The 18,224-nt window shown below is 44.8% G+C and overlaps 1 protein-coding gene across 1 annotated transcript in view; it reads right to left on the bottom strand.

Annotated features, from left to right (window-relative positions):
* Positions 1-5,060: 5,060 nt before the first annotated feature.
* PRKD1 (protein kinase D1) overlaps positions 5,061-18,224 on the bottom strand; it is a 134,850-nt gene continuing 121,686 nt past the window's right edge. Inside the window, exons 13-17 of the mRNA XM_044272177.1 lie at positions 9,911-10,072; positions 9,722-9,820; positions 8,400-8,667; positions 7,093-7,178; positions 5,061-6,324 (exon numbers count right to left, since the gene is read on the bottom strand). Of these exons, the coding sequence (XP_044128112.1) occupies positions 6,121-6,324; positions 7,093-7,178; positions 8,400-8,667; positions 9,722-9,820; positions 9,911-10,072 (819 nt within the window). The 3' untranslated portion in view covers positions 5,061-6,120. The remainder of the gene's footprint in view (positions 6,325-7,092; positions 7,179-8,399; positions 8,668-9,721; positions 9,821-9,910; positions 10,073-18,224) is intronic.

Raw genomic sequence — 18,224 nt, 5'->3', positions numbered from 1 at the left:
TCAGACCTTGGAGTCTCAAAGCTGCCACCACCGAAACCACCACCTTGGTGAAGATGAGGGGGGCAGAAGAGATTCCGAAGGGAAGCACGGCGAACTGAAAGTGCCTGCAAACCCCTGAGATCTGGACCGCGATCCTGAGGAGTTTCCGGGAAGCGGAATGGATCGGAATGTGAAGGTACGCATCCTTGAGGTCCAGAGTAGCCATGGCGTCCCCAAGATTGAGGATATGGCTGACTGACCTTATGGTTTCAATGCGAAACCTTGTTTTCCTTATAAATCGATTGAGGAATCTCAAATCGATGATCATCCGGAGATCTCCTGTCTTCTTGGGAACCAGGAACACTGGTGAATAAATCCCTAGGCCCCTCTCCCCTGCCGGTACCTCCTCCAGGGATCCCTTGGAAATATAGTCCTGAATGTAAGATTCTAGGACCACCTGTTTGGCAGACCCGAAGCTTCGTGTGGCGATGAATCTCTCTGGGGGGAGAGAGATGAGATCTACCCGGTACCCGGTGGAAACTATGTCCTGGACCCAGGGGTCTGCAATCAACCGGCTCCAAGAGTCTTTGAAGTGGGTAAGACGGCCTCCCACGGGAATCTGGGGGAGGGGTACGGGAAAATCTAGAGGAGACACTGCAGGGGCAGCAGGGCTTATCCAAGAGCCTCGAGGAGGCCCATAGTCAGGAGGGTTTTGCCTCCCTGGTGGGTTTGCGGGGGCGTCTCGGATATTTACGAGACGGCCCCCCCAATCTCTGCGCCTAGACTGCTGCCCAGAACGACCTCCGCCCTTCTTTTCCTGTCTGGGGCGTCCCCGAAAGGGCTGCTGGGGGAGGCTCTTCCCTTTTTTATCGGAGAGCCCCTCCATTATTTTGTCCAATTCGGACCCGAATAACCTATCTGGTTCGAAGGGGAGCCCACAAAGGTTAAACTTGGATGCATTATCCGCGATCCACGGTTTCAGCCAGAGTGGTCTGCGGGCAGCTGAAACTAGGGCCATAGTTTTGGCGGCCAGCTTTAGCTGCATCTGGGAGGAATCAACTAAAAAGTCCATAGCCAGGTTGGCTGACTTGAAGGCTGCCAGGATGTCGTCTCTTGATACGCTCTGGTCCACATCCGTCTGGATTTGATTAAGCCTAGAGCGTAGATAGGTGGCTACCTCAGTGGCCGCAATGGAAGTAGATGCGGAGGCAGCGGCCGCCGCGTAACCCCTCCTAAGGGTGCACTCTGCCCTCCGGTCTAGAGGGTCCTGCAGGCTAGACCCATCGTCTGCAGGGACTAGAGTGCGCCGGGACAACTTGGCTATAGCCATGTCCACCTTGGGAACGGAACCCCACGATTCCACCAAGGGTTTAGCCATCGGGTACATGAGTCTGAATTTTCTGGTAAGCACTCGACCCTTCTCAGGCTTTTTCCACTCTGTGCGCATCACAGAGAGGAGGGTCTCATCCGCTCTAAAGACACGCTGTGTCCGACCGGCGGGATCGGAGGACTCCCCCATGTCAACATCCTGGTCCCCCGACCTGATGGACTTGAGTAACTTCTGCGTCTTTTCTGGAGGAAAAAAGCAAGAAGTAGATTCTTCTTCCTCAGAAGAAGAAGACCCCACTGAACAGGGGGTAGGTCTTTCGACCGGTGCGACCACCTCCATGGGAGTCTGAGAGGGACCTGGTAGCCTCTCATTAAGTAGCTGAACTACTCCCTTGATGGAATCATCCACGTATGTCTTGGTCCATTGGAACATCTCCTGCATCGTGGGTTCCGTGGATGCCGTGCGACAACTCTCACATCTGGAGTAAGGACAGCTGTCAACTAGGGGTGTGTTACATTCGTAACATGCCAAATGCTTCCTCTTGGCCCCAGCCTTCCGCTGATCCTCCTTAGGGGAAGCCATAGTCTGTAATGGAAGAAACAAAACAGGTCATAACACCTACAACATCAGGAGGTGGAGAAAACCAGACCTTAAGGGGGCCCACCAGCACTAGAAGAAATAGAGCTGAAAGAAGAGGAAGTACAAAACCCAAGCAAAGCAATACTGCAGGAATATCACAAAGCACAGGAGAGCTCTGGAGCTAACTTGTGAAAGCAACGCAACCAGAGCACTGACTGATGGGCTCTGGGCGCTTAAAAGGAGGAAACCCCGCCCAATGGGCGGGTTCCTGAAACGAGATCAGCACCACTCCCTTTTTTTTTTTTTTTTTTTTTTGTATATGTGCTGCCAAAGCAAGCACTCAGAAAAACCAGAGCCTATATTGGCTCTACCTAAACGAAAAATTGTCTCCCCAGACTAATTCCTAAGTCCAGGATGTCATTCTAGGGAGCCAATTTAAAGAAAGGTGAGTTTTATAAATCACCGCATCGCTTCGGAAAACCGGAAGTGACGTAGCGCACCGGAAAATGGCGGCGCCCATAGCGCCGCACACATGCGGTAACGGAGGAACGGAGGACCGTCTACAGATGATGAAAGAAGAGGGGAGGGGACGCCCCCCTCCCCAACGGTACCCCAGACCGAAATCGCCATGATCAGGCCTAAAATAAAGGCACTGAGATCTATAGAAAGTGAGCTAAGCTTTAAGGAGGGAAAAAGGAACCCTTAAGCAATCTTCAGCTCCCAGAGAGGGAGCGACACGCCAGTCCACCTGTCCAGAGGACAGAAAAAAACATGGTGGGCTGGGGGGTGATCTCCTCCCTTTCAGGGAGCTGAAGATCGTTTATTGGTTCTTGGGCTCATTAAAATTCCGCCGGTCCTACCAGTCCACAGGGGCAGTTAACCCCATCTGTGCTGCTGTTGAGGACGTAAGGGAACCAATGTTTTTCACGCTGGAGGACTTGGCACATCCAAGCATCACACAAGTCAACCAATCATTGTAATGCCTGCAGGTAATGCTGCATTCTGCCTACCGCATATGCTGTACCACCTTACAGCGGATCGCTGGGAATTGGAGAAGCTGGCCCAATGGCTATCACCCAATACATCTTTAATTTCCGAAGTACATTTTTACCTCCTAGAGAAGACACATTCAACAGTATTAAGCCTCATTCACACAGTCAGTGTTTTGGTCAGTGATTGTTAGCTAAAACCAGGATTGGAGCATCCACAAACATAAGGTATAAGGGAAAGATCTGCACCTGGTTTTGGCTCACAATCACTGGCCAAAACACTGACGTGTGAATGAGGCATCCTCAAACTGCGGCCCTCTAGCTGTTGCAAAACTATAACTCCCACAATGCCCTGCTGTAGGCTGATACCTGTAGGCTGTTCGGGCATGCTGGGAGTTGTAGCTTTGCAACAGCTGGAGGGCCGCAGTTTGAAGATACCTGATCAATGTATCGCTTAGGCTGAGTTAACAAAGGCAATGTTTCCATGCTGGTGCTGTCCAAGTTTAGAATGGACAGCACCCTTACTGAAGACACCCCTATTCAGTTGAAGGAGTTTTTGCTCATGGGCGATTTTGGGTATGGACCATCTGTCCATGACAAGAACATTGCGGGACGTTTTATCTTTGCCCGTCTTTCCTGTAAGACTCATTTAATCAAATGAATGTCTGCAGAAAAAAAGGACTGTACACAGACACGACCCAAGTCTGCTCCATTTTAAAACTCGTCTGTGCTCACTTGATGAATTTGCTATCGGCCATCTAAGAGACGCTTTAAACAAGCACTTCTTTTTAGTTCTATAACTCCTAAACGGTTAGCTTAACAAAACATTGTTTCAATGATTAGTGCAGTCCTTATTCATATCGCTACCATATGATATTTCCAATCAGCAGTAATGTCAAGCTATCTCTCTCTCTATATATATATATATATATATATATATATATATATATATATATACACACACACACACACACACACACACACACACACACTGTATTTTCCCTTGTGTTCTTAAAAGGAGTCCGTCACCTCCATATAGCACTCACAAGTGCCCAGGGGCGGCGTTCAGTGTGTAGGTGCCCAGGCTGCTCTGCCTTCTTCTCACTTTACTCCTCCCCAGCCTCTGCCTTTGCCCGCCCTCCAAGTCCGGACCTATCTATGAGGCAAAAGACTTGGAGGGCGGGCAAAGGCAGAGACTGGGGAGGAGTAAAGTGAGAAGGCGGCAGAGCAGCCTGGGCACCTACACACTGAATGCCGCCCCTGGGCACTTGCGAGTGCTCATTTGCATATGAATTAAACTCAGTTTTTCCTACTGGTGCAAGTCTAAAGAAAAGAGCAAAGGTACCGTTACAATCCTGTTTAGGTGTGCTACAGAGCCATGTAAGCACTGTATATGGCCTTATGGAGGTGACAGACTCCCTTTAAAGGGTATCTATCACCAGTTTTGTGGTGTCCTAACTAAGGGCAACATAAACAAGTGACCTAGTCGTTTTGCCAAAATCTTGTATTGAGCAGCACCAGTGCATAATGATGAGTGCCGAATTTTCAGGAGCTCCTGGCTACCCCCAACCATCTGCTGCTGATTCAGCTGGAGAAAAAAAACCTGTCAGAGGCAGCTAGGTGGGGGGAGCCATGAGCTCATTAATATGGGGACTCATTGGTCAGCGCTGGAGACGTTAGGATTTAAAAGTGAGGGCAGCAGAAAACTGGCGACAGATTCCCTTTAAGCCGAACCATGTCCATTCTACTTTTCCCTGGAATCTTGGATTTCCCTTCTCCTCAACACATCTGCGTCTATATGGAGACATTGCGGAGAGGTTCTTCACATCAGTGAGGGGATATGGGAGGCATTGTAGGATGGAGAAGTTAGTCGTCTGGCTGGTAGTGACTGTCGGCTGCTACAGTTTCAAAAGCAAAACAGGGGGGGGGGGGGGGGATCACCATGGAGTCACATGACCCAAAGGAAGAGGAAAAACAGCACCGATTTTCCATGAGAAATTAGAGTTCAAAAGGTAATAACTATAGATCAACATGCAATCAAATTTTCCACCATTTCACTTCTTAAAGACAAACAAGTACATTTTATAGTTTTGGAATCTCTAGGAAACGAGAAGTATTAATTGTATAATACAGTCTGTTGCTTAAAGGAGACAGAACACAGAGCGCACCAGGGAAGGCACAGGAACTAGTAACACAGTATTTTGGTTTTATTCAGGATAGAAATGTAAGAATATAGTCTAAAATCTGCCAGAGGAGTATAATAAGGAACATACTGCGAAAACTTGCTAAATACACTGTATTTGACCTTTAGAAAAAATATTAGTAACTTTTTAATACAATTAAGCAAAACTCCGAACAAAACTGAATCAGGGGCTAAGTGAGGCAAAGCTGGGAAAATGTCATCTGACTGCCCAGAACAGAGCATTGGTCCTTCGTGAGTCTATTAAAGTACATGGTCACACAGAGCCCCGAGACATGCACGTCCCTAGCTCTGTACGCCCTGCTCCAGGCGATGACATCACTGGGCACTTCCTGGGATCTGCTCACCCTGAAGACTCTCTCACCTTGCACAAATAAACTTTTGGGTCATCCTTCAAGCTACGCATTAAATAAAAACACTGTTTCCTCTGGACACAAAAAAAAAAAAAAAAAAAAGAGGAATAAAAAGACAGTCGTGACCACAAGCAGATTAACCCCTGCGCTGCCCAACTGTGCCTGCAACACATCATTGAGAGATTATTAAGAGTCTTGGTGGACTGCAGCTTTGCTTCCTGTCACTGAATGACTGGAATGATTCCCTTTTGACCTCTCTCATAAGAAACTACATCTCAATGACCACCAAGCTGTGTATACACAATGTGTAATATAATGGAACAGATTAGCACTCCTGAAATGGAGTAACATGTCTTGCTGGCCTCATAAGCAGAACAACGTATGGCCTAAAAATAGGATAAAAAGGTGCCACAATGCATTATCTGTCAAAAAACAATCCGGGTGTCCTTAGGACATATTGGGGCCCCATCTACACTGCTCCAATGGAGTGTCTTCATTAGGCTCTTCAGGAAGGAAGGAATGAACAGGTTTCTGCGAGGAATACAGCCCAGAGGTATCGTAAAGACTTGAGTGATGCACACAACCAGACTGGATTCATGATCAATGTACATTCAGCAACTAAAATTTGGTCTCTATCATTTGTCTCTTTAGCAAAGGAACAAACATGAAGTGCGATACAGCTTTGACGTGTCAGAGAATGCTGACTCTCTCTCCCAGAGCCCTCATCTCTGCGTCTTCGGGTTCACTAGGTGGTGGGGGCAAAAGATGAGGAGGGTACTGTAGACAGTGTTCCCCTGCATACATCACCCAGCGGGGGTCGTCACTTTCATGGGTAATGTAGCGTTCCCCTATCTTGCACTCCAGTTCACGCAGATCAAGCCAAGTCTGGTAATCCTAGTTAAAGAAAAAAGAAACATTCATTTCTTACTAACTAAAGTCACATTTCTGAAAAAGCCGTGTATCACTTAACCCAATATTACCAAACTGCGATTTTAAAGCTGGGATGAACAAATATTAAGCAAAGTTTCCAAGGGGCAAGTGCTGTTTTGGTCTCCAGCAATAGGATGGTAATCCATCATTATCGCACTATATTAGGGTTTGATGGGGTTCACAGTAACTATAGCAATTCATGTTAAATTGCCAGGATATACCATGACTATCATATGTGATCTGAAAAACCCATTGCTAACTGGAACGAAGACCCTTGCACTAGGTGACGCTGCCCCTTCAGATTTTTTCCCATATGGGGTACATTTTCTGCAGCAGTTTTTATGTTCAGGATTTCGCATGATTCTGCAGTTGCAATTGCAGGTTCTCTTATTTTTTGCAGCTTGTGGAATAAACTCTGGAAAATCTTACCCGCTTTACTGGTATTGTGTAACACACTGGATTTTCTGCACACAAGTCCGCTGTGGCAAATCACAGGCATATACATCCCTATGTGGACGAACCCTAAAGTGTTCTTCCAATATGTGACTATTACATGCCAATCAATAGTCACATTGGAGGGAGACTGACAAAGAGTATGACCTCTGATGTCGGGAACAAGTGGATTTCACATCAAAGCCATCTGATGTAACATTTATGGCATGTCTAATTACATTTCTAATAAACAAGAAAAATTATAGAACGGACTGAAATCACAAGTTGATGGCTGCTCACCTGTAACCAGGGGTGGTTGAGGGTTTTGTCCACACTGTAACGCTTTCTCATCTTTACTTGCAGGAGATTGTTAATGAGGTCAATAGCTAAAATAAGACAGCTGAGGTTTAGAACAAATGTAACATCATATGTCCAATTATGATTTCCAGAAAAATCCTTGTAGTACTGCTATATCTCAATGAATTGAAAATATCATAACCGATACGCTTTAATGTAAAATCATAGGGAATCTGTAACATTGAACATGTTATAGAGCAGAAAGAGCTGAGCAGATTGATATATAGTTTTGTGGGAAAAGATTTACTATAACTTGTAACTTTTAGATTTGAAATCCTCATTCTTAACTAAGGAGTCCAGTGGGCAGTAGTCCTACCAGGGACTGACAGCCAACTCTGTATGCTCAGTCATACAGGGAACGTTCTCAATCCTTGAGCGAGAACATCCACTGAAGGCAGAAGAAGCGCCAGGCTAATGTATAACTAATGGAAGTCAAACCCTTTCTTCTCTACTTCTCTGTATATTTTATGCAGTTTGATATAATAACTAGTTGGATATGCTGTTCCTATATAAGAAAGCATATTCTCACGACAGATCTGCTTTTCCATAGATACAAACTTTACTAAAAACCAATTGGTTTACAGAAGATGGATAATCTAAAGGGATAAAATTGTAACTAAACAAATACTATCAGCAGTTTGGACAATGCTGACTGCGCTAGGCAGGGACTGGGAGACCAGTGCAAGCATATATTTTTTGGAGCTTTTCTCAGGATTGCCCTGTGAAGTGCTCTCTCTATCGACCATCTTTACAGTCCATCCTCTCTGCCGTGGAATGACCGCTGTAGTGGTCTCCTGGTCTCCAGTGAACTAAGACAAGCTGTTTCAAGTAGAGTAAACTTCATTTTCACACTGATAATAAAAGCTGCTCTCCCCAGCCCCTACATAGAGCTGTTAGCAGTTTAGCATGATCAAAACTGCTGACAGAAGTCCTTTAATGGGGAGCTGTGGCCCACAACGCAACTTAAAGTCAAAAGTCTAGTGCCAATGGGTATGGGGCAGAGAGAGAATGACCGGGCAGTTGGATTTCAACTCGTATGATCCTTTTGTTTTTAAGAAACTCAAAGGAACGTGTATATGTAAAAGAGGAGTCAGGGGGATAGCTGACAGTAGAGCAAGTGTTCACCCAACAGCCATCTAAAGAGTAAGTCCAGCCTATCCCAATGTGATTTAATTTGTGAATAATGTGTTATTTCTGGTTATTGCTGTGAAGTAAACAGTATACTCCGTTGTCCGGCAAAAAGTACTCACCATCAGATGACGTTTCCCTCCAGGGATGTGGTGGATACATGAAGGCTGCATTCTGGATCTGATCATGAATGTCTTCGTCTTCATTAAAAGGAAAAGTCCCACTCAGGCTGACATATATGATCACCCCAACAGACCACATGTCCAATGAGCGGTTGTAGCCCCGATTTCTCAACACCTCAGGAGCCAAGTAAGCAGGGGTCCCAACTACTGAGCGGCGAAAAGATTTCTCTCCGATGATACGTGCAAATCCAAAATCACAAAGCTTAACCTGAAATGTATTAAATGGTGTTGATAAAATGTACCCATGTATTACCAACAACCACTGCCTAAACTATCATGTTTATTACATTGCTTTCCTTTTTTTATTCTTATAACTGACTGCACTAACATCTGCCTACATTATGCCACGTGCATTCTTAGGAGAAGCTCCCGGCCAAGGTGACTGAATAGGCACCAAAAGCCAATGTTCTTTTTGCAACAGATCAGCACAGTACTGCATCTATTCAATCAACATGCTTGAGAAAGGAGGAGGTCCTCTAAAAACTGGCATTGGCGTGTCAAAGTGGTAGCGCCTGTCAATGGTAATCATCAGTATTACGTAAGGAGTGTAAGACACTACAGATAACCATCATCACAAATGTGCTGTATATATCCATGTTAGATTTGTTTTCCGTGCATTACTGTTTTGGATTGAGATTACATGCGAGAGTACTCCAGGTTTACACAGCCCTATCTCCTAGCTGTGGCTGTATTGACTTAGTCCATAAAGTGCTTGTTCAACTGCCTAGAAAACCCAGACTGCCTCAGTTTTCTGGTCACGTTTCCGGCAGTCACTATTAAACTTTCAGTCGCAATCTCTGGAAACGCTTTTAGCAAAATATAGCAGCATTCCAGCTGTCGTAAAGTACAAGTGATCGGAGATGCCTAATGTACAGCTGTAGCCTATTGAGGTTTCCCAGATATGTTAGAATTTCCATAAATGACTGTTCTGAAAAGAGGCTCCTTATCCCGCAGTAAAGGAAAGCCGTGGTGAATCCGACCTTCTAAAACAGACTGCGGCCCTTGACAGGCATCTACTGCAGTCTATACAAAGATTAGGTAGAGGGATATCTGCATGGTAAACTCCCTTTCCACATATTAAGAGCAGATGGAATTTTATAGGGGTTGAAGGCCTGAGTAATTCAGATTGGTCCTCAAGTCATACATGGAGGAAATACTTAAGTGGACATCCATTTTCATCCATTCTTGTAATAGATCTTTGAGATCTATTCATCATACACTAGTGTGTTCGTCCTTTAATCCAAAAGCTCCTTATACGTTACCTGAGGAAAGGGGTCTGCAGATGCCAGCAGCACATTCTCTGGTTTTAGGTCACAGTGGACGATATTTTTGAAATGAAGATGTCTCAGTGCTACTAAGATCTAAAATTCAACAAACCAGTTAGATGTCCTATCATGCAACAGCATCCAGTTATATATGGTTCAATATTTCATCACTGAAGCAATGCCCACCTGGGTAACCATGTATTTGGTGATGCGCTCAGGTAACCTTCCCTTTTCACTGGATAGGATCATCTCCAGCATATCCCCGTGCAGCTTCTCCATCACCACAAACACTCGTTCAGGAGTCTCAAACATGCACTCCAGGTTCACCACTCCCCGATGATGCAGATTCTACAGACAAGATACATAGAAGTAATTCCAATCTTTCATTTCCTATACACATGCTACGTTCTGCCACTGTCTTTGCATTCCTTTCAGCTCTACAAAATGTACATAGATAGAAACACCAGAAATCCATGGGTAAACACCATTTCTTTAGGCCTTTGTTCTGAAGGCTGCATTTATACAGACAATAACTACCTATGAGTCACAGGGTTAGCCCAGCAATTATATAACTACAATGCAGATGAGGCCAGGAGCCATGGAAGAAATGGCGTATTTCAAGTACAGAGCAAGGTGGAATGTTCTAAGACACAATTACAAATCTTAAAGGGATTGCCAGGTTTAGAAGCATTTTCATATATTAGTAGTTTGGGGGAGGGGCAGAAGCAGTTTCATAAAGCATTTTACTGAAAGAGTAGTAGATTTTTTTTTTTTTATTAAAGAGTAACTAAACCTTTATATAAAAACTTTTAAGATGTTGTCCCTAATAAAACTCTCTCCAATATACTTTATTAATCAATTTTCTATTTTTACTACACTTTTCCCTGCCTAAAGCGCACCATTCCCTGTGTACTTAAAACTCAGTTCAGAGCTGTCAGCAGTGTATAGAGTACACATTTTATAAACGGGCAGCAGCACATATTGCTGCTCCTGCCCGCGCCCCCTGGAGGATTACTAAGTCCTGCCATAGCACATGGGTAGCCTGTACCCACGCACTACGCCAGGTTTAGGTGAGCGGAGTTGGCTCCTGCCTGCATTACTAAGCTAAGAGAACTGTATGTCAGCTCTCAGCTTAGCGGAGCAGAAGCCCACTCCGCACAGCTAAACCGGCGTAGTGCGTGGGTACAGGGTACCCATGTGCTATGGCAGGACTTAGTAATAGTTCGGGGGCACGGGCAGGAACAGCAATATGTGCTTCTACCTGTACTGATGCTACCTATTCATAAAATGTGTACTCCGTACACCACTGAGCTGTCAGCGGGGTACGGAGAACTGTGTTTTAAGTGCCCAGGGAATAGTGCGCTTTAAACAGGGAAAAGTGTAGAAAAAAATAGAAAATTGATTCAACTTGAATGGGTCCGTGGTCTGTCCACACTGCAAAAAAATAAAATAAATGACATATCATATTTATTTGCGGTGCGGGACAACGGAAAGAAACACCACGGAAGCGCTCCATATTGCCTCCGGTGTTCTGTTCCGTAACTCCGTTCCGCATCTCCAGAATTGCGGACCCATTCAAGTGATGTGTACAGCTGGCCGCCGTGGATTGCCGACCCGCAATACGGCCACAGCCGCCCAACAGCTGTGTGCATGAGGCCTAAGGCATATAAAAACATACATTTGGAGGTGTATAAACTCCAATTTAAATTCGCCTTGATTACCAGCCATAGGCAGCATTTAGATGCACCTGTGAGGCCTGCAACATATAAGCCAGCCATGGGTGGGACTCTAAGCCTCCTCCCTTCTCCCTTTGTATGTGTGGCTAGTCACACTGGAGGGAACTGGGAACGGTGCTGCGAGTCGGACCTTACACTGCTGTAATTTGCGCACTGGCTCCTGGTACTACCCATATGGTACAGGTAGGTTTAGCATTATGTCCCGTGCCACTTGAGAAACCTTGGCGTGGTGTGCGGGCTCAGGTATGTTAATATAAGGATATACTGGCTTATGTATCATATTTTAACATCAGTGTGAGGGTTAGCCAGATGCCACTGTTTGCATCCACCACAGTAGTGCCATAATCTGATAACAAATATAAACAAAACATTACAAAAAAATAACAAGGCCATACTAATCCATATGAAAGAAAGTATACATATTGTCTGCTGCAGGTCAGCAAATTAGCACCCATCACAGTCTAGTGATCCATAATGAATAAAACTCTAATAATGATAGCCACCACCCCGCCCATTAAGAATGGCATCAAGGAGACAGGGAGGTCTCCAAAGCAGAATGTGTAGCTTCTATGAGTTGAACACAGAGGTCCCAATCTTTGGAGAACCTGTAAAAATGAATAGCCATAAGTTGTTTACTGGCATAAGTACACCGCAGAAGTGGAATTAGGTCTACAGTGGATAGGGAGAAAGGCTGTTCCAAGATCTAGCTATTAGCGATCTCGTGACAAGTAATATGTGGGAAACCAGAAGCCGGAAGGGCATCCAGTCCAGAGATTAACAGTGCTAATGTAGGGTCCAGGACAACCTGAACTTTGAGTATTTTACAAATAAAGGCCAAGATATTTTGCCAAGCAAACATGTGGAAAATAGAGCCTCGTTGATGGCAGCCTCTCCAGCAGAGATCAGAATGGCTGGGGGTCATTTTGGGAAATTTGCACAGGAGTTGGGTACCACTCATAAGTTTCCTTCTTCATGGATGGGCAGGGTTGCTACGGTTAAAAACAAAATATTTTCTATTATTTAAAACTACCCTGGTAGTTAAATAAAAAGGAGGGGTCATTGTCACTAACTTTAGTAGTCTAAAGTAGAGGGGCCACTAGTCTACAATCCTGTGTGTCATCTTTTGACCATTGAAACAAACAGCAATGGTGTGTGTGGTGACATGATAGAAGAGTCACGAGTTAGGGTCCATTCACACGTCCGCAAAATGGATCCGCATCCCTTCCGCAATTTTGCGGAACGGGTGCAGACCCATTAATTTTCAATGGGGCTGGAATGTGCTGTCCGCATCCACATTTGCGGATCCGCACTTCCGCATCCGTGCTTCCGTTTCCGCCCAAAAAATAGAACATGTCCTATTCTTATCCGCAATTGCCGGCAATGTGCGGTCCGCAAAATGCGGAATGCACATTGCCGCTTTCCGTGTTTTGCGGATCCGTGGCTCCGTGTATCCGCAAAACACGTTGCGGACGTGTGAATGGAGCCTTACAGTGTACAGTACAATACAGGACCCGCTGTGTAGTCCTCTAGCTGCACTAAGTCAGAGCTTCCATGTATTTCCCTGCAGCCTGGGGAGGGAGGAGTTTATCACACTCTCCTGCCTGCACTGATCACATTATATACTGATTGTTTCTATGGTTACGACCACCCTGCAATCTAGCAGCGGTGGTCATGTTTGCACTCCCACGGTCCCAGCCACCAGTGCTTTTTCCTATAGTGTGCAAGCAGTCGCCACTTCTGGATTGCAGGTTGGTTGTAACCATGGAAACAAGCAGTGTATTATGCGATTAGAAAATGAATCCAGCCAGCAAAGGTAGCAATATGGACAATCACAATACATTAGTACGTTTCTTGTATTAACTTTCTGTACATGATAAATGCTATTTGCTGAAGTGAGATAACCCCTCTAAGATGAACCATGTAGTCTTTTTCTGCAGTCATTACTTAATGTTTCATCAGCTATGAAGCTAAGGCACGACCATCTACAAAGAATGCCTCCAGCTCTGTCAAATAGACAGGCCATTGATTTCAATAAGAAATGCGTTATACTTAATTAACCCTGTGCCGGCACTGCAGAAAAATTCAACACTTGCTTCCAGATTCCCACGGAGATTACATCTGATCAGTAGAAAAAGTGATCAACTTATCGCCAGGGGACCTTTCTAAGAAAAAAATAACAATTTTTATTTTTTCATACACCGCCTGGGAGAACCAACTGTAGGCAGAGCCTCTACAATGATCCCCCACTACGTCTACCAGACTCAGGAAAGAGAACAAGAAGGAATCCTAAAACTATAGAAAGTTCTCAAGACTTAATACCAAAGTTTGGCAATGTAAGGAGGAGAAGCTATTCATCACATAGCTCTAACCCAATGGCGGGTATAATACAAGTACAGTGACACATGACCAGCTTGACACTGTACTAAGGCCTGGTCAGATGTAAATTAGTATGCAGGGAAGCCCTGAAACAAGGAGTGTCGGGGCAGAATTAAAGCAATGCAGGTGCAAACATCCATTAAGAATGAATGACAGGGTATTGTGCCACGAATAAAGCTATCACATGTCAAAAAGCAGGTGTGGAGGATCATTTAAAAAGAAGTTCATTATCCACAGACCTGTTGCCATTGTTAAGTTTCTCAGATGTCCAGGCGAAATGGAAAATACGGCGCAGCACAGCGAGCGGTACGCTTTGTTCTACTATAACATAAGACTCCATGCATAGAAATAAAAGCTTAAACATGACCTTTATCATACACCAACCATAAAGGGTTCTGTTCTCTGGGATTTAAAGCCAATGATCATACATCATGCTTTGTACATGACTGCAGACTTAAAGGGGTTATACGAGACTAAAGAATGTCCCCTATATGCGGGGCCCCTCACGCTGAATATACTTACCTAGTTCCCTGTGCCGCTCCTGGTCCCTGCACCTGCTCCTCCCCATGCGTCACCGCCTGCCATTGGCTGCTCCCCCCGACACCCGATCTTTTCATCCTCGCACAGGGAAAAGCCAGAGCAGCGTTGTGGGGACCACGAGCGGTACAGGGAGCCAGGTAAGCAGAATCAGTGTGAGATGCCCGGGCATATGGGGGACATTTTTTAGTCTCTGATAACCCCTTTAAGGCGGGTTAAGGCAACGTTCACATATGCATATTGCATTCTGGTTTTGATATCTGGCAGAAGATCTCAAAACCAGAGAAAAACGCTTCAGCTCGATTTAATACATCCAGATGCATCCTTTCAGTTGGATGCGGTTGTATTAAATCGAAGCTGAATAAACCGGATCCTGCACACGGCTCCATTGACTTACATTGTATTTAGTGCCGGATCCAGTTTGTTCCGTTTTGTAGACCAAACACAAAACCGCAGCCTGCAGCAGCAACAAACCGGAACGGAGACCCATCCCGTTTGTTCAGTTTTGTCCCTATTTGGGGAGTGTTTTACCCCGGTTTTGAAATCCTGTGCTGGATCTCAAAACCGGAATGCAAAAGGAATATGTGACCATAGCCTTACACATGCCGAGCTAAAGCCGATTATTGGGAAGGAAACGTTCCTTCCCAACAGTCGGCTACTCGTTCAGTGAAGGTGAACTTACATGCAGCGATCTCCTCCACAGTATCAGCGGTCTCTATTGCCATCCCTTGTTCCGTACAGCTGCTGTTTGGACAGCACGATCTGCTGCCCAGAAACTATAATTCGTGTGCCTGCACAAACGACAAGATCACCTGATGAATGGGCGTTTTGCTTGTTCATCCGGTGATCGCTGGCACATTTGGAAGGGCAGATTGTCAGGAACAAGCGTTCACAGGAGAGATAGTTTCTCGATAATCTGCCCAAATATTGGGCAGTGTAAACCCACCTTTACACATAGCAAGACGTTAATGTATGATCAAGACCCATAAATCATTTTCTATTTATTTTTTTAGGAATATCGGAAGTCTGTGCCTGAACTGGCTAACGTTTAACAGTGGGGGAGAGTTCCAAAGCTATATGTACCAGAATTGTTATGGACTTTGCGGTAAAAACCTGGCGTACATGCTTTGCACCACATTTTTTTGTATTATAGACATTAGTTGTGTCTAACAAACATTCTAATAAAAACTAAGCCAAAGTGTCTTCACACACACCAAATGTATTATTCAGCATGAGCCACTGAAAAATGTGCCGAATCTTTAGACTGTTTGACTATTGGACATGATCTGTGTCTCTAAGTTTGCACTGCACATGCGCGAGGCTTTGGCAATCGCGGCGGAACTGCAGGCTGTCACTCTTGGGCAAGAGGGGGCATGGATACCTTGATTAGAAGCAAGGAGTCCGCTGCCCCCTTGACTTCAAGATGACTGGCACTATAGCGCTGATGAAGAATAAACCCGTGTTTTTTAAACTTATGCAGCATCAGACTACAAGATGAAATATATGATTATTATCAGACTGCGGGCAACTATGAGGTACTGCTGGCGGGTAAAGGTGCATTTTTGAGGTGACAGGTTCCCTTTAATTAGGGAATACAAATTATTTCAGCCTGCTCAAAGAGCAGTCATTAAAGGGGTTGCGCCAAGAGTAATAGTCTACATTTTGTAAAGCAGCACCTGGATCTCAAAACTTTTCTAATTACATGTAAATACAAATTAGTATAACCCCTGAGCGATTCAATAAATTGTATCTGTATAGCGCCACCTGCTGTTTGCCCTTTTCCTTATATCTTGTCCACCTCACTTTTTTTTTTATCGGACATACTCAGTTTAAATCTTTAACTGTCACCAGCAATATCTTCTATTAGGGTCCATTCACACGTCCACAAAATTGGTCCGCATCCGTTCCGCGATTTTGCGGAACAGGTGTGGTCCCATTAATTTTCAATGGGGCCAGAATGTGCTGTCCGCATCTGCACTTCTGTTCCGCAAAAAAATAGAACATGTCCTATTCTTGTCCGCAACTGCGGACAAAAAAAAATAGGCATTTTCTATGAGCGGAATGCACATTGCCGGTGTCCGTGTTTTGGCGATCTGCAAAACACATATGGACGTGTGAATGGACCCTTGGAGTTTGTGGTAGTTACAGAAAATGAGCTGCAACTGAAAGGACACAACCCCTCAGCTGCCAGCCTGAAATAAGTCTAGCAGAGCCACTGGGGCAATGAATGGGGAGATCCCTGCATCCATGTGAGGTACACGGCTGGTTGTAGCTTTGTTAGAGTTTGTCATGGACTATATGAGGTTTTATTTTCATTTTTTACATCAATCATGGCAAATCCCTTGAAATCTCAGTCAGAATATAGTGTGAAGCAAGAATTATAGTTTACCAAAAGAGGATTTATCAAATATCTAATTTATCACCCTAAAGACTGTTTCATTCCAGAAATGACAATCTTTAGGAATTCACAAAAAAGCAGAAGGTTATACGAAGCAATGTCTGGTTATCAGTTACTGGAGTACACACTGCTGCTCTATACTGTGGCTGTTGGTTTTGTGGTTTGTGTATAAGGAAGTGGCTACAGTTACAAGCTGCAGCAAACAATTCATTATTAGCTACTTGTACCTCGCCGTACGCGCATATTAATAGTGGCCGATGCTGCTGCCATACAACCTTACAGCAGCGATTTCAGGTGTAGTGCAGAAAACTAAGGCCCTTGCAGACGAGTGTGAGTGGATTAGGTCTGGATGCGTTCAGTTTTGTCTGCGATCGTGTTCAGTTTTTCATGCGTGATAAACTGAATGTTTACAAACATCTCTTAGCAACCATCTGTAAAAAACTTGCTTGCGGATGCAATGTGATTTTCTTGCAGCCCCATTCACTTTTACGGGGCCAGCGTTGTGTGAAAATCGCACAATATGGAACATGCTGCAATTTTCACGCAACGCACGAGCGATGCGTGAAAACCAACGCTCATGTACACAGACCTATTGAATTAAATGGGTCCGGATTCTGTGCGGGCATAATGCGTTCGCATGACTCATTATTCTCACTCGTGTGAAAGGGGCCTAAGGGGTATGCCTGCTTTGCCCAGAAACAAACAATGGCATTCTTGTCCATGTGGGTGGAGAAGGGTTGCAGCACAGCCCCATAAAAGTGGAAGGGCATGGCTGCAATACCAGACACAAGCCATGGTGTAAAATGGAAATAAAACCAGAGTACAATGATTTGCAAATCTCAGACCCATATTTTATTCACAATAGATCACAGAACACATATCAGATGTTGAAAGTTAGAGATTTTACCATTTGATAAAAAAAAGGTACTCATTGAGAACTTGATGGCAGCAACACAGCTCAAAAACGTTGTGTAGCCGCACCCGCACCTCTTCTTTTAACAACAGAATGTAATGAAGTGAGGAGACCAATTGCTGGAGTTTTGGGAGAGGAATGGTGTCCCATTCGTGTCCGATGTTGGGTTCTAGCTGCTCAACAGTCCTGGATCTCCTCTGCCGGATTCTTTGTTTCATGATGCGCCAAATGTTTTCTATTGGTGTAAGGTGTGGATGCAGGCAGGCCAGGTCCGCAGATGGACTCTTCTGCAAAGCTATGCTATTGTGACGGATACAGTATGTGGTTTAGCATTGTCTTGCTGAAATATGCAAGGCCTTCTCTGAAGAGATGTCTGGATGGGAGCATAGGTTGTTCTAAAACCTCCATATACTGTTCTGCATTGATAGTGCCATTCCAGATGTGTAAGCTGCCCCCCACCACAGGCACTATTACAACCCCATACTATCAGATCTGAAGGCTTTTGAACTGTGTGCTGATATCAAGCTGGATGGTCATTCT

The sequence above is a fragment of the Bufo gargarizans genome, chromosome 11 (genome assembly GCF_014858855.1).
Source record: "Bufo gargarizans isolate SCDJY-AF-19 chromosome 11, ASM1485885v1, whole genome shotgun sequence".
In the NCBI taxonomy this organism is placed as follows: Eukaryota; Metazoa; Chordata; class Amphibia; order Anura; family Bufonidae; genus Bufo; species Bufo gargarizans.
Note: the sequence above shows the minus strand (reverse complement) of the source record. Positions and strands in the feature narration are given on the sequence as shown.